This window comes from Erpetoichthys calabaricus, chromosome 10 (assembly GCF_900747795.2).
Source record: "Erpetoichthys calabaricus chromosome 10, fErpCal1.3, whole genome shotgun sequence".
NCBI classification, from domain to species: domain Eukaryota; kingdom Metazoa; phylum Chordata; class Cladistia; order Polypteriformes; family Polypteridae; genus Erpetoichthys; species Erpetoichthys calabaricus.
The window spans coordinates 21026783-21049666 of NC_041403.2; the positions used below are offsets into that span (position 1 = coordinate 21026783).

At 41.2% G+C, this 22884-nt stretch overlaps 2 protein-coding genes across 2 annotated transcripts in view; one reads left to right on the plus strand and one right to left on the minus strand.

The window, feature by feature from the left end:
- uap1 (UDP-N-acetylglucosamine pyrophosphorylase 1) overlaps window positions 1-22884 on the minus strand; it is a 411004-nt gene that overhangs the window by 137928 nt on the left and 250192 nt on the right. The window lies entirely within an intron of this gene.
- Window positions 11304-22884, plus strand: part of uhmk1 (U2AF homology motif (UHM) kinase 1) — a 49364-nt gene continuing 37783 nt past the window's right edge. The window contains exons 1-2 of the mRNA XM_028810996.2: window positions 11304-12132; window positions 17902-18194. Coding sequence (XP_028666829.1) covers window positions 11859-12132; window positions 17902-18194 — 567 coding nt within the window. The 5' untranslated portion in view covers window positions 11304-11858. The remainder of the gene's footprint in view (window positions 12133-17901; window positions 18195-22884) is intronic.

Genomic DNA, 22884 nt, shown 5'->3' on the forward strand with positions numbered 1-22884 from the left:
GCAAGAGAGGCCCAACAAATTAACAAGCTAACTAAAATGGCAGACTCAGTTTTGAGATGCACTCTGGACCCCCTGAAAGTTGTATCTAAGGAGAGAATTAAAACCAAACTGAGTGTCATTTTGAACAACGCTCTACATCCTCTCTGTGACACACCAACACTGAGGACTTTCAGCCAACAAAACATTCAGCAGAAGTGTGTCAAGGAATGCTATCTATCTATCTATCTATCTATCTATCTATCTATCTATCTATCTATCTATCTATCTATCTATCTATCTATCTATCTATCTATCTATCTATCTATCTATCTATCTATCATTTCCATATAGTGCCTTTCATATCTATTTTATTTGCTACACTATATAGCGTTATTCATATCTATCTATCAATCTTTCTGAAAGAAATGCTTGATTCCCATCAGAACATCAGTATGACAACTTACCACTGCACAGTTTTTATCCAGTGAGGCTCCTCATCAGGGGTTTTATCAGTTGAACCATGATTACCGCAGAGATCCTCGAGTAAAGAATAGTTTTTATGACTAAATGAAAACCCAGAGCAAAACCCAAATTAATGTCATTTTCTTAAAATTAAATGTTAACAGTGAAAAGTAATATTTATCCAGCCATTCCAGCCCCTGGTCTCTGGACTTCTCTCCTCAATGTCTTTCTTCCTTCCATACAGCATCTTCAACACCAGAGCACCACACAGAGAACAAACTGACAGAAAATTATCTGAGCACAAAATGACACTGGGGATTGAAATTTATGGTTTCTCTGTCTATCATTCTTCCCTTGTCCTCCTTGCCCCAGGGCACTATAATTTTTCTCCTTTCTACTCCATCTTTGACTCCTCTGTTTGTAAATAATATCTCCCAGGGCCTAACCTTTCTTAAAATTTGTGCAAAAATGCTAGCTCTAATCTACAAAAGTATTCAGTTAGTGAAAACACATGACACAAACGAAATGACAAAATTAACAATGCAAAAAATAAAAAAAACAAGTAAGAAAATGTAGGTATGGTGTAATATTCAGATGTGTTCAGAGACTTGGTTATCTGGTTTGAAAGTTAGACCATCTTTACATTTTCTTGTCACTTCACCAGAGTTTGTTATTTCAGTTTTGTTGATTACATTTTTTTTTAAATGTGCATCATATTCACAGATACCAGTAATATGAGAATGTAATTACATGTAGTGCGATTACTAGTAGTGTAAATAAAGGTATAGTAGTTGTGGTGGATGGCTGGGGCCCACGCCCGGCTGGGGAACCCCTTCGATACTTGGTCTGGGGGTACAGCCATGGGCTACACACTACTTCCCCTGGAACACTTGGTGGCAGCCCCCCTGGGTTGCATCGGGGCCACAGGCATGGGACTTTGGAGCTCAGCCTTGTTGGACTCCGTGGCCACCGCCAGGGGGAGCTACACAGCTTCCTGAACCCGTCCGGGCAGCAATACAGCCACACCCAGAAGTGCAGCCAGATGCAGGTTATCAAGCACCTTCAGCACTTCCAGGTGGGCTATATAAGCAGCTAGCAGCTACCACTCCGGAAGAGCCAGAGTCGGGAGGAGGAGGACAACGCCTGCCGAGAGGAGTGGTGGTGAAGACCAGTGTGCTTTTTGTTGGCTTTTGTGTTTCTGTTGTGTTTATGGGACTGTGCTGTGGCTGAAGGGTACGGGGAAAACGTGTCCCCCAGCTGAAGAAAAATAAATATTTTTTTTATTTTTACGCATGTCTCTCTGTGCCAGGTTGGGCGCCTATATAGTGCCTTTCACATAGTGTATATGTTTTTAATGCCATTTTACATTATCACTATCAGAGCTGCCTGTCTAAGACAGGTTGAATTCTAAGTCATCAATGTGGACCTTGTTGTGGCAAAAACCTTTCCTCTGTTTTCAAAGTCATTCTCGGAGACCAGATGAAAATGCAGAACGATTCTTTATTTACACATATGGGCAAATATGCACAAATGTCTCGGCTCATGGTCATTCCTTTTTATACTTTTCTATTGCAATTACGTGATTGCAATACATCACGTAATCTGACTCTGAATATGCAGAATTCTATCATCTTAGCCAATCGACTACAGCCACCAGTAACTTTGTATGCAAGTCAATTTTTCTATTATTCTAAACATCGCTTTGTTAATAGGTGTTAGTCCTATGGGTTAACCCATTGATCTTAACACCACTTCACAATATGGGTGTTTGGGCTTCCTCACTAGTTTGTCCTTGCTTTCTAAGGGGGTGTTTATTACTCATTTACTGGGTTTTTACAGAAGCTCTTTAAATAAATTAAATACATAAATAGATATACAGTGTATCCAGAAAGTATTCATAGTATTCCACATTTTGTTATGTTACAGCCTTATTCCAAAATGGATTAAATTCATTTTTTTCCTCAGAATTCTACACACAACATCCCATAATGACAACATGAAAAAAAGTTTATTTGAGGTTTTTGCAAATTTATTAAAAATAAACTGAGAAATCACATGTACATAAGTATTCACAGCCTTTGCTCAATACTTTGTTCGATGCACCTTTGGCAGCAATTACAGCCCCAAGTCTTTTTGAATATGATGCCACAAGCTTGGCACACCTATCCTTGGCCAGTTTCGCCCATTCCTCTTTACAGCACCTCTCAAATTCCATCAGTTTGGATGGGAAGCGTTGGTGCACAGCCATTTTAAGATCTCTCCAGAGATGTGCAATCGGATTCAAGTCTGGGCTCTGGCTGTGCCACTCAACGACATTCACAGAGTTATAATAATAATAATAATACATTTTATTTATATAGCGCCTTTCCCATGCTCAAGGCACTTACAGAATATAATAAAGAATGGCAGCGTATACAGTATATAGCATTATACAAACCAGATAAATAAATAAAGAAGATTAAGACAGTGAATTCTGAAAAAAAAAGAAACAGACAACATAATTGATGGTCTAGCACACACACACAGGTTACATTAGCATCTTGACAGAGAAGTAAACTGAGAGAAGGGTAATAAAGTCAAGTAGAGCTAAAAGCCTTCCTGAACAGATGAGTTTTGAGAGTTGAGAGAGTTGAGAGTTCAGAGATGAGAGTTGTCCTGAAGCCACTTCTTTGATATCTTGACTGTGTGCTTAGGGTCGTTGTCCTGCTGAAAAATGAACCGTCGCCCCAGTCTGAGGTCAAGAGTGCTCTGGAGCAGGTTTTCATCCAGGATGTCTCTGTACATTGCTGCAGCCATCTTTCCCTTTATCCTGACTAGTCTCCCAGTTCCTGCCGCTGAAAAACATCCCCACAGCATGATGCTGCCACCACTATGCTTCACTGTAGGGATGGTATTGGCCTGGTGATGAGCGGTGCCTGGTTTCCTCCAAACGTGACGCCTGGCATTCACACCAAAGAGTTCAATCTTTGTCTCATCAGACCAGAGAATTTTCTCTCTCATGGTCTGAGGGTCCTTGAGGTGCCTTTTGGCAAACTCCAGATGGGCTGCCATGTGCCTTTTACTAAGGAGTTGCTTCTGTCTGGCCACTCTACCATACAGGCCTGATTGGTGGATTGCTGCAGAGATGGTTGTCCTTCTGGAAGGTTCTCCTCCCTCCACAGAGGACCTCTGGAGCTCTGACAGAGTGACCATCAGGTTCTTGGTCGCCTCCCTGACTAAGGCCCTTCTCCCCCGATCGCTCAGTTTAGATGGCCGGCCAGCTGTAGGAAGAGTCCTGGTGGTTTTGAACCTCTTCCACTTACGGATGATGGAGGCCACTGTGCTCATTGGGACCTTCAAAGTGGCAGAAATTTTTCTGTAACCTTCCCCAGATTTGTGCCTCGAGACAATCCTGTCTCGGAGGTCTACAGACAATTCCTTTGACTTCATGCTTGGTTTGTGCTCTGACATGAACTGTCAACTGTGGGACCTTATATAGACAGGTGTGTGCCTTTCCAAATCATGTCCAATCAACTGAATTTACCACAAGGTGGACTCCAATTAAGCTGCAGAAACATCTCAAGGATGATCAGGGGAAACAGGATGCACCTGAGCACAATTTTGAACTTCATGGCAAAGGCTGTGAATACTTATGTACATGTGATTTCTCATTTTTTTTATTTTTAATAAATTTGCAAAAACCTCAAGTAAACTTTTTTCACATTGTCATTATGGGGTGTTGTGTGCAGAATTCTGAGGAAAAAAATGAATTGAATCCATTTTGGAATAAGGCTGTAACATAACAAAATGTGGAAAAAGTGATGCGCTGTGAATACTTTCCGGATGCACTGTAAGTTCTGACTTGGCCATCACAGTCACAGTGATGCAATGTACAAGTGTATTGCTGTTGTTATGAAGGATCCCCAGTAGTGTTTCTTGACACACTTCTGCAGTGTTGTTGTGTCAGAGAGAGGATGTGCAGCATTGTTCATAATGGCACTCAGATTTAATTCTCTCCTTTGCTATGACCTCCAGGAGGTCTACAGTGCATCAGATTTAATTCTCTCCTTTGCTATGACCTCCAGGAGGTCTACAGTGCATCTCATAACTGAGTCTGCCATTTTAATTAGCTTGTGAATCCTGAAGGAACTTGCAGGGTTACAGGAGAAGATTTTTAAAAATGACAGATATGCATTAATAACAAAGAATTATCATACTATGCTAACAAGGTACAAATACACATATATCAAGAATTAAAGTGTCAAGTGATTAGAAACTGCACATACGTTGTCACACACGTGCGCTTAGGAGGCAGTCAATAAGCCCTGAGGTGTGTGATATTACACAAGATGAGGGGTTGATTCTGCATAGTGATGCCTCTTTCTCTGTCTCTACAGAACAAAAGAGGACAAATCCTAAACACATGCACTCACCGACAACACTTCTGGTCTCTGAAAATGGTTACCTCAAGACAACTCCTGTGGATAACATCACTTCTGGTCCCTTCGTGATGATGTCACATCTGGCTCATTCGGATGACATCACTTTTTTTATGGTCCCTCAGTGATGATGTCACTTCCGGCTCCTCAAGAGGACGTCACTTCCACAACATCCACGATGATGTCACTTCCACTTCCATCGTCATTTCCTCACAACTCATTTCCTGCAGCCATTTTGTACATAAACGATCATTGCATCTGTGTATTCTGTCAAATGTTTGGTTTTTTTGCATCAAATCTTATTTCCACTGTATTTTCACATTAATTCTTTACATTTATATAGCGCTTTTCTCACTACTCAAAGCGCTCTCCACACAGGGAGGACCTGGGAAGCGAATCCACAATCTCCTTACTGCAAAGCAGCAGCACTACCACTGCGCCACCTGTGAGGACTTTGTCCAACAGACATTATATGGGTCAATTCCCCAACTCTTTTTTGCAGTTTCTGCTTGAATTTACTTATTACAACGTATAAGTTACAATTTCACAGTACAATACAATACAATACAATACAGTTTATTTTTGTATAGCCCAAAATCACACAGGAAGTGCCGCAATGGGCTTTAACAGGCCCTGCCTCTTGACAGCCCCCCAGCCTTGACTCTCTAAGAAGACAAGGAAAAACTCCCAAAAAAACCTAGTAGGGAAAAATGGAAGAAACCTTGGGAAAGGCAGTTCAAAGAGAGACCCCTTTCCAGGTAGATTGGGCGTGCAGTGGGTGTCAAAAGAAGGGGGTCAATACAATACAGTACAGTACACAGAACAATTTCTCAATGTAGTAAGTACATGTACATGATGTTAGTCATTGGTACAGTAAATTGTCATAGTATATTGCATATAACATCATTTTCTGTTAAGCTGTCTGCTAGACCAGCTCAGTACCATTCAGGAAACAGGGAACAAGACGCCTCGGCCAAGGGGTGACTCATTATATACTCATCACAGAGTCTGAAGGCTGAGGATAGAAGTGACCTCAGTTGTCTCAGACTGTTAGTAATTGTTCCCCTGCGTTTTGCCAAAGTTTTATGCATGGCGTGAGAGTCATTGTGGAAGATAGTAAAGAGGTTCCTGAGTGACCACTTCCTCCAGTGAGTCCAGCCTGTCTCCCAAGATTAAACCAGCCTTTATTATTCATTTGTGTAGTCTGTAAAGAATGTCACAACCCACATTAATGGAATGTAGCCTGCTAAGAAAAACAAGCCTCCTCTGCCCTTTCTTATGTAGCTCATCGCTCGCTGTTGATGTGGACTCCCAATACCACACATCTGCAATGTTAAAATAAAGGATATAAGTCAACTTATAATCAGAAATGTAAACACTAAGCAGATAAGAAGGCTCCCAGTGCACAGTTTTCCATCAGCGTACACTCTCACAAATTAACTCGGAGATGAGCACTTACCCTTTCAAATAAGACTTGGCCCAGCATCAGTCTTAAGGCAACACATAAACTTTATGGTCTAACTGGGGAATAACAAAATTTGGTCCTTCAACTCATTTGATGGCTTCGATCCATTTCTCTTCCATGCTGTTCCAATTAATCATTCAGCAGAAGTGTATCAGGAAACTCTATCTTTTATACCGACTGCAATATGTCTGCCTATGATTGTGACTGTGAAGTCAGAAGTTTCCTTTTACTTTCATTTTCTTCATTTCGAGTCATCCTGGTGTGTGTTCAGACTACAGTGTGTGTGTATATCTATAGTCACACACGTGCTCATAGGAGGCAGCTGAAGGGCTCACAAAAGGATAATTCCATGCCAGACCAAGGGGTGGCAAGGTGCAATAATCCTCCCTCTTTTTTATTGGCAGAACAACCACGGGAAATTTCGCCTGGACTGGAGGACGTCACTTTCAGTTCCTGCCCCGATGACATCACTTCCCTTGCCCGGCTTTAAAACCACCATGTTTACCTGTTATGTTTGTTCTATTGTTGGACTGATGTCTGTTGAGGCCTGTTCTATGGAACCTACTTTTCAATTTTGGCAGCCTAATTCAATTATACGAGCAGCTGCCCCCAAACCTCCTCCTGTGTCTGTCCAATCTTTCCACACTATCTATCTATCTATCTATCTATCTATCTATCTATCTATCTATCTATCTACAGTGTATATAGTGCCTTTCACATCTATCTTTTATATAGTGCCTTTCATATCCATCAATTATATGGTGCTCCTTCTATCTGTCTATTGTAACCACAAGAGGGTGCCACTGAGACCCAAACCACAGACACAACTTTATCCAACACAATTCAGTTCACTGTTGAGATAAAACATCTTTATTTGCCAAAATAAACAGATTCTTCCTCCTTCTGCTACTAGTTAAGTGTCACCTGCTGCCTCCAACTCTGACTCATCGAGGCAAGGCGGAGTGGCTCCTTTTATCTCTGTGAACATTGTTTGAAAACATTAGTTTTGCCCTGCGCAAAGGAAATGTTAAATTTATAGTTTCTGAGCATAAAATCTGTGGAGCAGTTATAAAGTGAGTTTTAAAGAATTCACCCTAAGTTTATGAACATTTCTGACTTCAACTGTAGTTGTGTATCATCGGAATATGAGTAAAAATTAAAGTTATGTTTTCCAGTGATAGTTTCCAATAAAAGCATGCAAAGTAAAAACAGTAGAGGTCCTAGTACTGAGTCACGCAGGGCACCATATTTAACTTCTGGGTAGAATGACAGAGTGCTGACAGAACATTTCTATATGTACTGAAATCGATTTGAAAAATATGAACTAAACCAGGCAAGGACAGGAGAAGCCTGAGAGGCCAACATAATTTTTCTAGCCTATGTAACAGAATAGAATGGTCAATCGTATAAAAGATCGATGGCATTAATGGTATTAAACACCCTGTCAGTGGTTTCTTCCTGTTCCGCAAGCTACCCAGGAGGACTCCAACCCTAAACATGGGTTCTTTGGATGGACTGACAGATAGATGGATAGACAAGTGAATGAATGGTTAGGAATGGCCACACCTCAACAATGCTTTAACAGAGATTGTGCCATTGTATATAAATTATTAAAAAGTGGTGTGGCTAGAATCTGGCTCATGGGTGTTGCACTCCACTGCGTGATTGTGGGGAGTTCAGTTGGGCAGTGTTTATTGCATGCCCATGCAGTTAACTCAGCTGTTCCCCATCGAGTCTCAGTGTCAAGTTAGTCACATACCTGTGCCCACAGATAAAAAATGAACCTGAGCTGAGAGTCTAGGAGACAAAAAAAGACAAAGGAGTTTAAGGAAAGAGAAAGCAACAGGCAGGATCAGGAGCGCCTGTTTTGTTTTGAATGAAGCCAGGTGGTCAGGAGTGAGCCCCATGGGGCATTAGGCTAGTTCTTGATGGGGCTGAGGAGGGTGCTCCTACTGAACGACACTTTGGAGTAGGAGCAGCCCATTAGGCGGTGTCTCCCGCAATGGCTGACTGCACGTGTCGGGCGGCACTTTGTCTTGCTGCAAGGCCCAGATGGGATAAGCAGAAGAGACACCAGATTTTAGAAGCACTGGGAATTGTGTTTTTAAAAAATAAAGAACTGTCTCTGGACTTTAACTTCTGTTTATTGGATCCATTTTTAATGACTTTTTAACCTCCATATGTACTTTGATTTTATGTTTTTTTATTTAGACATCAGCTATTTTGTGTTTTATATTTGTAATTAATTGAGACTATTTTGTAAAGCTGAGATTTCACTTTGACACAGTTTAAGCCTTTTCTGTTGATCAATGTCAAAAAAGTCAAATTAAGTCCACTGAGCATAACAAACAAAATAACAAATCTTCCAAGGCGATGAATACTTTTTATAGGCTCTGTGTGTTTATCTTTATCTGTTGTAATCGTGGCTGGGAAAGCAGACAACTTAAAATGCCAAGGAAAGTTTGGGGTACCACCCTGATATCCTTTTTTAACATGCACAAAAATGACAGCCGACAAACGGCTAAAAAAAAAAAACAAACAATACTTGAGTCAATTCACAGGAGTAAATGTTTGGGAGCTCTCTGCTTCACCAGTGTCAGGGAACGGGGTGGCTTTCCGGAGCTGAGGCCAGAAGTGGAGGAGCTTTCTTTGGGTGGTGGGGTGGCGTCAGATGTCCTTCTTGGATGTATTTCTTGGCTGTGGAGGACGTAGGATAAGATAACATTAATGCCAGTGCTCCATCTCATCTCACCAGGAAGGTGGTCCCTAGACACCCATGCATAATATATACAGTGGCCAGCACCCCAGACACAATATTACAATGTCCAATGTTCAAACTAATGATTTATTGAGTCAAAAATCTTCAAAGGGCATTCAAAATCACAAGCACAGACACAATTCTTCCTTTTCTCTTTTCCTTTCTCCATTCCTTACTTACTTCCTTCATTTCTTCCTCCTGGTGTTGTCCAACTCCTCTCCCGAAACTGAATCTCCTGGCTGAGATTGAGTGGCTCCTTTTAATTATGACCCAGGTGTGCTTCTGGTGCTAGGGTATGGCCCACTGGAAACACTTCCAGGTTGAACAGAATTCCCTGAAAGTAGGGATTGTGAATTACAGCAGCTCCCCTGTTGGCCCCCATGGAACCCTACAGGGCTGTCCCACAGAACGAAATTCCCTGCAGATGTCTGGGTAGGAATCCTAACCCAGGAAGGCTGCCATCTATCCATCCATCCATTTACCAACCCGCTGAATCAAAACACAGGGACACGGGGATCTGCTGGAGCGAATCCCAGCCAACACAGGGCACAAGGCAGGAACCAATCCCGGGCAGGGTGCCAACCCACCGCAGGACACACACACAAACACACCCACACACCAAGCACACACTAGGGCCAATTTAGAATCACCAATCCACTTAACCTGCATGTCTTTGGACTGTGGGAGGAAACTGGAATGCCCGGAGGAAACCCACGCAGACACGGGGAGAACATGCAAACTCCACGCAGGGAGGACCCGGGAAGCGAACCCAGGTGGCTGCCATTTAGTGTATGTATATTTTTTATATATATATATATATATATATATATATATAGTAATGGGTGGCAGGCATGGGCCTGCAGGGTTGGTTCAATATTTCTTACCTTGGATGGGAGGCCGGCTCACCAGTTTGGATGTGGGGTCCCTGCTGCCGCCAGGAAATGGACAGAAAAGTCTTTAACCAGCTGGCCAGTACAATGGAAGGACGGGGGAGGTAACTTACTCAGGTTATTTACACTCCTGAAATGATAGATGATAACATCCCTGGATTATGATGCTCGGAAGGCATGGTGGAAACTGTAGTCCCATGGACAGACAGACAGACAGAAGGACAGACAGATAAAAAACTCAGGGAAAAAAACAGGCAAGGGGATAGATAGATAGATAGATAGATAGATAGATAGATAGATAGATAGATAGATAGATAGATAGATAGAAAAGGCACTATATAATAGACAGACAGACAGACAGATATAAAGAAAGAAAAGGCACTGTATAATAGACAGACAGACAGGCAGACAGATATATAAGGCACTACATAATAGGCAGACAGTGAAACCACTGCATAAACAGATAGCTAGACAGGGAATTCACTGTATAATAGGCAGACAGAGAAGGCACTGGACATAAAACTAATATATAGCTAATACTGTTATATTTTTTTATATACTCTCTCTATATATAATTTTTAATTCAGCAATTTAGCAAAAAAAATACATGAAATCATATATTAATCAAAAGACGCTGCACGCAGGCAGTGAGAGTAGAGGTAGATGTACAAGGCACTACATAGACAGATAAATAGACGGGGAAGGCCATGTATAATAGGCAGATCAGGAAAGCAGTATATAATAGGCAGACAGAGAAGCCACTAGGTAACAGTATTAGTTATAATTAATTAAATCACATATTAATTAACAGAAATTACAGCATTTTTCATTTTATACTTAATGATTAACTTAAGAAAAAAAGTAAAAGGCTCCAGCATTACTATGCACACAGATGCTGTGGGCAGGCAGGCAGGACGGCAAAAAATGCAGAAGAGCTCCCCCTGAAACGGAAGTGGTGGTGGGGCATGGACAGCGCTTTGAGTGGTGAGAAAGGTGCTATATAAATGTAAAGAATTATTATTATTATTATTATTATCATGTTACCTTTTTCTTGAGTTGGTTCCGTTACTGCTTGTGTTCACAAAAGTTCTAAACATGTTTTTTGTTTATTTTTTCCTCTGGCTCCAACGCCAATAATTGAATGGGCTTTTCCAGTTAATGCCCAGCTATTGTAGCTGGCTTATTTACAGGCTGTCCACCAGTCACTAAATGTATAAAAAAATAATCCGAGTGAAAGAAAATTGTACAAGTAAAGGAAAGGATAAAGAACGCGTACGGGGTAGTAACTGAATTAATTTAAACGGATTTGGGATTGAATTCTTGTCTTGTACTTTACCCTCCACGGCAGTAGGTGGCGATATACTACACTTCGAGTTGGAGCAGTTATACTCGATAAGGAGTAGAAGAAAATCCTCCGGAACAGTAGGTGGTGATAGAAACTAAATATTGTGGTGGCACTGGAAGAAAAACAGACCCGTTTCCGTCGGCAAAAAAAAGATAACAAAAAAAAAAAACGAAAAAGAAAGCAAGCGAGTCTGTGCAGCCCTTCTTTGGAGGATGACGAGGCTGAGTTTTTCGTGTTTTTGCACATAATTTAATTCCATCTGATTATCGTATCAATGAACGTACTTCTGTTTATTTCTTCACCTAATATTTTTTTTAAAGTCCCGGCGAAATATGCAGCTGCAACTTTCCCGATTCACCTCCCAGGCTGTCTGTGGGATGCGCACTTCACTTGGCGAATGGAGCGAGACAAGCTGCTGCAAAATGTAGACGCGAAGGCAGACGCACGCCAGGCGAAGCGCTTTCGTCTTTTCTGAAGTGATTTCATTGTTTTATGTCGCCGACCCGCTAAAGGGAGCCGTCCACCGCAAACCTAGTTCTCCATGGCCTGCTATCGAGGATTGGCAGGCGGATACCTGCAGGGTCTGGATACGCTCACCGCTTCTGAGGAGACCCCGGCAGTGTTCCAGGCATTTGGGCAGTTCTGGGACGTGCAGTGCAGGCTGGGCCGGGGGGTGTCCGCCTCGGTGCACAAGGTGTCCTCGGGAGTGGCCTCGGCAGCCGTGAAAGAGTTCGAGAGCAGCGCTCAGGGCGGAGATTACGGCTTTCTTAAGGAGCAGGCCGTGCTGGAGGAGCTTAAGGGCCACCGGAATATCGGTAAACGAAGGGAAAATGTGGCGCTGGGGTGGGTGGCAGCGTTGTCGGGTTTTACAGTGAAAATCCCCCCATTCTGAAAAACTTAACAAAACGAAATCTCTTAAGTATTGTTTACTGATTTACACACTTAATAAACTCTTTAACAAAACGAATAACTGTTCTCTTGTTAGGAATGGTTATATCCGTTGTACACGTAAATTATGTTGCTCAAGCTACCTAGCAGATTAGCTCTGGCTACATTTGTAGTAAAATATTTTAAATCGTTCATCTTAAAAGTTAATCCCAGCTTTCCGGGTGTATTCCTGTACAGCAAACGAATAGCATGGGTTTTGCAGTGTATCGACTTGGGTATTTGCAAAATGCCCGGACTTTTGTCATCTTTAACAGTTTAAAATACAGGTCAACCTTCCGTTAGAACGAAGTGTTTTGAGAGTGAAAAAATAATTCGTTATAACGGAATTGAAACGTAGCGCCATCTTTCGGCACGTACGGCTGACAGAGCTGGCTGCGGAATATCGAATTCGATGACAGCGTCTGTTTTCGTCTTGCTAGCATCAATAGCAGGGGACGTCCCACCTTTTTTGTACATTGGCTTAGTTAGATAAAAGATGTCCTCAGCGGTCAGCCAGTATTGCTTGACTTGGAGGTCCGGCGGAGCCCCTCGGTGTAAATAAATCGGACTTTCCGGAGCGAGCGCCGCTCGAGTTGCATTAACGGCGCCCAGTGTTGCTACTCAAACTTTTAAGAAAAGCAGATAATTTAATCAAATAAACACAGAAAACATAGCCACGTGTAATACTGTATGCAAGTAATTTTTAATGAAATACAACAGCAGCACATGTCCGCCAAATAAAGCTAAGTGTCAAAAAAACTCTTCTTATATTCCTGATAAACAGGAAATGTCAAATTCAAGCTTGGGAGCAGAACATTAAACATGACTCGTCCTCACTCAAATCAACAACTTTAACTTTTCCTGTTTGTACTTTTTCAGTTTCTCACAACATTGTTTATGGCATTGTCCTCTTAAGGTCCTTGATGACAGATTTTGGTGACTTTAAAGTGTAGAAGTTGATATTTAATGACCTCTTTTGCTATTAGCACATGACTGACTGACATTAAGGCATGTGCACAATGCAGGATGTGACGTCAAGGCACATGTCACCAATCACAATCACCAAGTTAATTTGGTCAGGCAATTACATTTTAGAGATGCACAGAGTTGATATGTTTTTGTTACGATGTATGAAACAAAAAATTTATGTAAGAAACTATAGTTCAAGAATTGTGCTAAAAGAAATATATAATTGTAATGAAAAGACACTCTGGGGCAATCCTCCGAATACCGGTCCCAAATTATTTAACAACTGTTTTCCTATCGGAGCAACTAAATGTTGTAGTTATCGCTGAGCAAATGCATATAATTGCCGAAAAGATTGCGTTTGTGGCAGTTGCGCCACTGAAAGGTCGACAAGTAACTGGCGAACAGTCCACGGCTTGTACCGCTTTGGTAGCGCAGCTTCCGCTTCGCCAGCATCCACAACCCTTCTATAGTCTCCGTATGAACCGTTACCACTAAGAGACGTTGCAGCTGTTGTGCTGGAATTAATACAAAATATTGGAAATACATCTTATTGTCTTGCAATAAATGTTTTTTTCGCGGCTTTCAGTGTAGTATTGTCCACTCGATAGGAAAACAGTTGTTAAATAATTTGGGACTGGTATTCGGAGGATTGCCCACTCTGGATACAAAAACCTAGAAACATAGACGGAAACAAAAAAACAGATCTATGTGGAAAAACATAGGGGCGGTAACACTGACGTCGCCCCCCGGTGTCCAGAAACGTACCCACCCCCAGGGTGACATCGCCGAATAGATTGACCACTACACTCTGGCTGCCATCTGTTCTTTTGTGAGTCGCCTTCTTTTTTTTTTTAAACCTGGAAAAGTTTTACATAAAAAAAGATCACGAGAAGATGTTCGAGTGAATTAAGGCCACATTCGTAAATAAGAATCATTGAATGCGTACATTTGCTTAACTCTCTTTTGTCATGTTTGGATTTGCTCTCTTAACTGTAATCCAATAATGTCAAATTAACAAAAGTCAGAGTAGACAACAGGTTAAACGAAACTGAATGATAGAAGTTCACAACTGCTTTTGTATCCCTCCTACAAGTATGCGTATTAGTATGTAACAGAACTCCAGAAACATGTAATGAAAAATGTAACCTAAAAAACCAAGATAAAAAAACACAGCTAATGTGCCCCCTAATAACATTCATACATACAGTGCAAGTGATTTGGCTAAGATGTCAAACTGCACATCCTGTGTTTCTCCTGTCTGTGTGCTCATTGTAATATTTGCATATTCAGGGCAAGGATTAAGACCTTTAGTGGCACTTAAAGCGCTTAAAAGATTTTGGTGCCCCTGTATGTATGAGATGATGCACTCACTCTTAGTGGATAACGGAACAGGACAGGCGACATGACCAAGACCAGAATGATTACGTGGTGTGGCGGTTACCAGATTCTAATTTTGTTGTATTCCCAAGAGTAATGTATATTAATCATTAACGGCACACTGCATGAGAATGTGCAGTGAATATACTTGACTTGAGCATTGCTAGTTTTCCTCCTCTTTCTCTGTACGTTTAGCATTCATTTGCTCAGAGGCTGATGTGCTTGCTGCTTTCTGAGCAGCTCTTTTGTTCTCCACCCTAGCGGCCCGCTTGTTCTCTTCTTTCGTCACCATCTTTTCGCATTAAAACTGATTAAGTCAGTGTTTGTGTTGCAATTACTTATGTTTTCTTTAATTTTTAACTTAAACTGGAACCTAAGTCTTCAATCTGTCTCAAGAATGATTTAGGATATGAAAAGGTAGGGGAAGTGACGGCGAAGGTGGTAGGGATGGGAATGGTGCCCATTTACATGCACCGCACGACCGCCCTGCTGTGCACTGCCGAGAGTTGATTCTAAAATCAAATAAGATAAAAAGAGGAATAACCTTGGAGGTCAAACATCACCCTGAAAGCGGACAGTAGACGTCACGTAGTATATGTGTACCAAATTTCAGGTCAATAGTTCAAATGGTTTGCGAGCTACAGGTGATTTAAAATCCTGGACAGACAAACAAACAGCCACGGTAACATATCTTTATATATAATCTTCATTTGGATCTTGATCTTTCTTTGTTCGCGAATTCATGTTCCCCTGACATTGCCTTGTGTGGTGTTCCTGCTGTGTTCAGTAGAGGGCAGTAGTGATGGAGGAAGTGAGGAGGAGGATCGTTGGATGAGGTTGGAGTGTGGTGATTAAAGAGGATTGAACTAAAGGAGACTACGTGCTGTTTGTACTGGCTGAATACACAACACCCTGGTTGTTACTTTTGTTTACAAACACTCAATACCAATCTTTGTGTTTAGATCTGGCGTCGACACCGTGCTTTGTGTTTAGATCTGGCGTCGACACCTGCTTCGTTGTCGAGACTGTGGTTTTTTGAGTTTCTATCGACCGTCGTTGGCAGCACTTCGTCCAAATCGAATGTTCACCCGCTTCTTGGAGTCTGCAGTCAGAGTATATAAGTCGGACACACTTCTGTGATTGTCCATCAGTCGGCGTTTGGAGTCCAAGAAAGAAGCATTGGTTCTTCCTTACTCTTTGGATTGCCACAAAGCAACCTGCGAGATTGGAGAAAGGTTGAGAAGAGATCGTGAGAGGAAACGACAGCGTCATGAAAATGAGACGGACTGTGAACGGAGAGAAGCAGAAATGCGCCTCCACATAATTACTATTCGGACAGTGATTCCGAGTAGGCCGTTCCTATCGAATCAATGTCCAAGGGTTTTGTTGTGTAATTTTGTTTCCCTTATAAAAAAATCATAATGCTGTGCGACGAAAGGCCCAGTTCATAACTGGCAGCCACGTTTAAACAGGGAGCCCTTCACAGACAACTTTAACACGTGCAACGTAGTTGGGCGCACATGGCTAGTTATATATAAAGATTAATATTAAAATTGATATGTATATACTACCCTTTATTATTACTATTTTATTAATATTTTTATGATTGTATACATAATTTTTTCGTTTAATGTAGGAACCCCTTTTTGTGGAACCTGGTTCAGCTGCACCATTTGCAGTTTTGCACCCTATGGCCCATAGTTAATCTGGCAATGGAAAATTTCCTTGCCTTGATGCCCTAAGCACATGCTTATTTTGCTTAATGGTTAATCCAGCCCTGTACATATTTTAAAAAATGCATCTGATGCTGATTGAGAGTATACAGTCATGTTCTGCATGGGTGTCGAACTCCGGTACTGGAGGGCCGCAGTGGCTGCAGGTTTTCATTCTAACCATCTTCTTAATTAGTGACCAGTTTTTGCTGCTAATTAACGTCTGTTGCCTTCATTTTAATTTACTTGACTCAGGCTCCTTTGTTGTTTCTTTTTCCTTAATTAGCAGCCAAATAATAATGAGACACAAAACAAGTCGACTCCTGACCAGCTCACCTGTGCCCATCGCACAATATCTGAAAATAAAGAAAAGGTGAGTGTCTCGTAAAGTTGATCTCTCAGGTCACCAAAACATTTTGACAGTGTTTTTAGAAAAAACAGAAAATCAACAGTTTTGGCAATGTCTGCTGTGGCAAAATGAGAGCAGCAACAAGCCGTGGAATTAAATAATGGCTTTAATTAACAACAAGAATTGGCTTCTCATTAAGAAAGTGATTGGAGTGAAATTGGTTGCAGTTTGAAATCTCAGTTTAGCTGGTCATCTGTTGGCTCATTTCATGTCTCATTTCTGTTTGGCTGTCATTGAATGAAGAAAAGAAATTCAGAGGACTGAATCCTTAAAAACAGGGTTATTAAAATGAAGGGAAAAAGAAGTTAATTAGCAGTGAAAACTGGTCACTGATTAGGAAAAGGGTTAGAATGAAAACCTGCAGCCACTGTGGCCCTCCAGGCCCGGGGTTTGACACCCCTGCAATGTCTCTTGCCCAAGCCTCATTATGCTCATTGGTAATTTGATTAAATTTAGTTTTGTCACGATTAATGCATGGTAGCGGAAAGAAACGGAGTGCACTCCATTGTGTGCCGATTTGAAAAGCAATGAATTATTTGATTTCTTTTTAATTATGACATGAGAAAAAAAATGCCATGCCAAAATTAAATGCTCAACATGAATATACACTGAAGTTTTATGTATTTTCCACGTTGGATTGCATTCAGTCTTAGCAAGGGGATAGCCTATCTATAGCATGCCAATAAGCTTTTCCTTGCACTTTGGTCTCATGACAGTAAACTTGAATTTGTATATTCTAAACTGACAACTCAAAGTAAAATTCACAAAAAGAATCCATAAAGTTATTTTTATCAAGCGATGTTAATGTATCTGAACAATATCCATTGAATGTTGCACTCAAGTCAGGACCTAACCTTGGCTGGAATGCCAGCACATTATAACTGATACACAGTTATAGCAAACCATTTGAGAACTGGCAGTCAACCTAACCTGTCCCCTTTTGGAATGTGTGCCAAACCCATGACAAAGAGGAAGGACCCACACAGACTGCACACAGTCACCCTGGTTGTAGAATCCATTGCTCTGGTGCTGAGAGGCAGCAGTAGCACTAACCATTGCACCACTCACATGTTTTTAATACTGATTTTCTCCATGTATAAATCAGCCTTAAATATATTTGATGCAGTTCTGAAGAAGGAAGAAATGAATGAATACTGATTGTGTTTTCTGTTTTTTGTCTTATTTTCTAGTCACCTTATATGGCACGTTTACTAATTATTCTGGTCCACACTTATCCACTAACTGCCTTTTACTGGAATTACTTGATGTGAGTGTCTCAGAGCTGCTGCTTCGGTCCAAGAGTCATGGTCACTCAATGTGGATGATTCAGCATTTGGCCAGGGACATTCTTGAGGCACTTTTCTTCCTACATCGAGGACACTATGTTCATGCTGACATTAAGCCCAGAAATATCCTATGGAGTGCTGATGATGAGTGCTTTAAGTTAATTGACTTTGGCCTCAGCTTCAAAGAAGGAAATCAGGTAGGATTCATGTGTCAATTTACAGTAACTCAATATAATGCCATTCTTTATTGCACTGTTATAACACAGTTTATAAATCAATTAGTGGTATGAGGTTAGAAGATGAATTTGTATGTATTGTCAATGTGCTAGATGTTTATTGTAAAACACAAATAAAATGTACAGTACATAACAGAAGGTTAAGACTACAGGGCGGAGTGGTGGCTCTGAGGCTAAGGAGCTGCGCTGGTATCCCGAAGGTTGCCGGTTCGAATCCCCGTCACTGCCAAAAAGGCCACTGCTCTGCTGGGCCCTTGAGCAAGGCCCTTAACCTGTAATTGCTCGAGGGGCGCTATACAGTGGCTGACCCTGTGCTCTGACCCCAAGGAGTATGCGAAAACTACCAAATTCCTAATACAAGAAATTGTATAAGGCGAAATAAAGATCAAAAAAAAAAAAAAAAAGACTAGACTATCGGTTGGCGGTCCTGGCCCTGAAATAACAAACAAAATTGATTTTTTCCGTGTGAGGTTAGTTTCCTACTTTGCATTAAGTCCTGGTTTCCATTGCTGTCAGTGTGTGTTGTGTACTGCTTTTTATTCTTAACCTCAACCTAAGCAGAACGAAGAACACTGATGTGTCAAATTTTGCAGGAAAAATAATTGTCCAGCACGTGTGTTTCCTTGTTTAAAGTTGTGATTTTAGCAGTAAAATATTTCGGGCCAATGTTTTGTTTTTCTATCTAGAAAAAATGTATTTGGGAACGAATGTGCAGCAGAAACCGTCGTTATTTCTATATAGATAATTCTGTTTGAGCCATTTTGGTCAAAGTAAGTCAGTCAGTCAGTCAGTCTTTGTCCAACCCGCTATATCCTAACACAAGGTCATGGGGGTCTGCTGGAGCCAAACCCAGCCAACACAGGGTGCAGGGCAGGAACAAATCCTGGGCAGGGCACACACACACCCACACACCAAGCACACACTAGGGACAATTTTGGATTGCCAATGCACCTAACCTACGTGTCTTTGGACTGTGGGAGGAAACCCACACAGACAAAGGGAGAACATGCAAACTCCAAGCAGGGAGGACCCAGGAAGCGAACCCAGGTCTCTCTACTGCGAGGCAGCAGTGCTACCACTGCACCACCGTGCCACCCACTTGGTCAAAGTCAATAAGCTAATAACATTTTACAGTTCTAATAACTGCGGCAGGATTAATCTAATTAATTATTTAATAATGTTTACATACAAATATCTTGAAAGAGACACATTTTTGCCTACTCAGACAGGCAGGCATCACTCAAACACTAGTGGTCAATAAGAGCTCTGAGATGCCTACAACAACAACATTTATTTCTACACTACTGGACAAAAGTTTTAGAACACCACAGTTATTCCAGTTTTTCTTCAGATTTAATCAGTTGAAATGCAGTGAATGACCTAAAATGGTGCAAAGATAATTAGTAAATTGCCAGAGGTTTAAATTTAAAGCTTAGGTTAGCAAAAAAGTGAAAAGGGCAAATATCAGAATATTACAAAAGGGCCTTCTTCACTGACCATCTAAAAGGTTACAACCTATAGATGTTCTGCAGCAGTTGATGTAAATGAAGCCTTGCATGGTGAAGCAAACAGTTTGCACAGGTGTTCCAACTTCTGTTGATTTCTTTAAAACTCTCTGTCTGTCTGTCTGTCTGTCTTAAAGCATAGTTGGAACAGACTGTGTTAACCTCTGAAGTACTAGTTGGATAATATTACACTATAGAAAGTGGTAAATTCCAGTGATAATGAATGGCAAGAAAATGACAATTAACAAATTAAATGAAACAGAGTGTTATTAACCTTAGAAGTGTAGGCCTTTCATTTAGAGAAATTGCAAAAAAAAAAAAAATTACCCTAGGTTCTTGTCTATAAGCCGGAGACCAAAAATCATACGAATTTTTAAAATAAAATCGTATCATAGATAAGCCGGACTCATGGATAAGCCGAACGTACTATAATCTATAACTAATAGAAGGGAGGGAGGTCAGTGGTCTCACTCGCACCCATTTAATTTCTTTAAGGGGGGAGAGAGTGTAAGATATTGGTGTCTCTCTCACTCTCCACATGGCGCGGTTGGAGCGGCCGGAGCGCGTTCTTTCTGCTCTGGGCATCGCCGAGTCAACACGCGCGCGTAGCGGTCATTTAAATTGTGATTTTATATGTAAGCATATTTAAATATATATCGCGAATTTTTTGCTGGTTCGCGGATTTCTGCGGACAATGGGTCTTTTAATTTCTGGTACATGCTTCCTCAGTTTGTTTCCCCAGTTGATTTCATACAAGGGACGCTATTGGCAGATGGCTGAGAAGCTAGATTGCTTACTTTTCTCTCACTCTTGCGCTGCCTATCTGTGATCCTGACATATGGGGATTGAGCAGGGGGGCTGTTCGCACACCTAGACGATACGGACGCTCGTCTAAAAATGCTGAAAGATTATCTTCACGTTGCTATCTTTTGTAAAGCTGATTCCTGAAAAGATATGCTGCACAGTGCTTCGCATACTTAAAAGCTCGAAGGGCACGTATTGATTTTTGACTGAAAAACAAACTCTGTCTCTCTCTCTCTCTCTCTTCCTGCTCCTGACGGAGGGGGTGTGAGCTGCCACCTTCAACAGCTTTGTGCCGCGGTGCTTCGCATACTTAAAAGCCAAACAGCACCACTGATTTGTTTGCTAGAGATTGTTTTCTCTATCTATGTGACATTCTGTGCTCCTGACACACACACCTTTGAAGAGGAAGATATGTTTGCATTCTTTTAATTGTGAGACAGAACTGTCATCTCTGTCTTGTCATGGAGCACAGTTTAAACTTTTGAAAAAGAGACAAATGTTTGTTTGCAGTGTTTGAATAACGTTCCTGTCTCTCTACAACCTCCTGTGCTTCTGCGCAAATCTGTGACCCAAGCATGACAATATAAAAATAACCATATAAACATATGGTTTCTACTTCGCGGATTTTCTTATTTCGTGGGTGGCTCTGGAACGCAACCCCCGCGATGGATGTATAAGCCGGACTTATGTATAAGCCGATATTCTATTTTTTCATTTTCACAACTTTTTTCCTTAGATAAGCCGCGGCTTATAGACAAGAACTTAGGGTACATCTGTCAAAGTGTCTGTGAGTACAGTGTTGTCCAACACATTCCAAAGAAATTCTAATAGGAAGAGATCTGGCAGACCAAAAGTCACAACCCAACCAGAAGACAAGTTTATGATAATTGCCAACACAGCACAGTCTCCACACTTAAACCCCATTGAGTTAGTTTGGGATGAACTGGACAGACGGGTGAAAGGAAAGCAACCTAGAACTGCAACACATTTGTGGGAACTTCTGCAACAGTGCTTGGAAGATCTTCCTGATCAGTATTTGATTTCCCTTATAGAAAGAATGGCATTTGTGCGTTTGGCTGTTGTATCAGCAAAAGTTGGCTAATTTGATTAATCAAAAATCTGAAAAACTCACTTAAAGATTCTTTGACTTATTTTTTTTTTTTATTTGTCCATGCTTATTTGTTCTATGCCTTGATTTCATGATACACTTAAGACATTAAACTGCATTCTTTTCCATAAAAACTGAAAACTAAAAACTTTTGACTGATAGTGTACAACACATTTCCATACAAACAGTGTAGCTCAACGAGCTGTACAAGATGTTAAAAAAGTAATTGCATGCAAAGAAAAATTGATAAGAAAAATAATGCTTAAGTAGTATACAAAAATGAATAATGCACTCTTACATAAGACAGATAAAAACTGAAGAGAAATAGAGTCCTTAAAACGAAACAAAAAAAAAAAAATCTTTATTTAAGTCTATAATTGATGGGTCATTGATAAGGTCAGTTGGCCAAGGAGGACAGAAAAAAGATAAACTCCAGTTAAGCTGGAGAAATAAAAAGAACAGAATCTGCCGTGCTTCCAGGGCAAAAGACCACTCAGCAATCTACTCCCCCAACATATGCCCTTAAGTTGTTCATTGTTTTATTTTAAAGCTTTGTCTTAGAGGATTCAATGCAGTGGGTCTCATGGCAGGCTGGGGTATCTGCTTTCATTCAAAATGTGTATTCCTTTGAAAAGATTAATTCTCGGTTTGTCTATCCATCCATCCATCAATCCATCATCTAACCTGCTATATCCTAACTACAGGGTCAAGGGGGTCTGCTGGAGCCAATCCCAGCCAACACAGGACGCAAGGCAGGAAACAAACCCCGGGCAGGGTGCCAGCCCACCGCAGGACACACACACCCACACACCAAGCACACACTAGGGCCAATTTAGGATCGTCAATGCACCTAACCTGCATGTGTTTGGACTGTGGGAGGAAACCTAAGCACCCGGAGGAAACCCATGCAGACACGGGGAGAACATGCAAACTCCGTGCAGGGAGGACCCGGGAAGTGAACCCAGGTCTCCTTACTGCGAGGCAGCAGCGCTATCACTGTGCCACCATGCTGCCCACTTGGTCAAAGTCAATAGGCTAATAACATTTTATAGTTCTTATAACTGCGGCAAGATTAATCTAATCATGTAAAACACAAATTAAATGAACAGAACACAACTTTTATCCTTTTTTTCCCTTCCTGGGGGTCTAATATAACTCCTTTATAGGCACATTTCAGTTATAGTGGTGGTTGTTGCATGTTGCTGTATTAATTTCTAACACACTGTGGTGATCT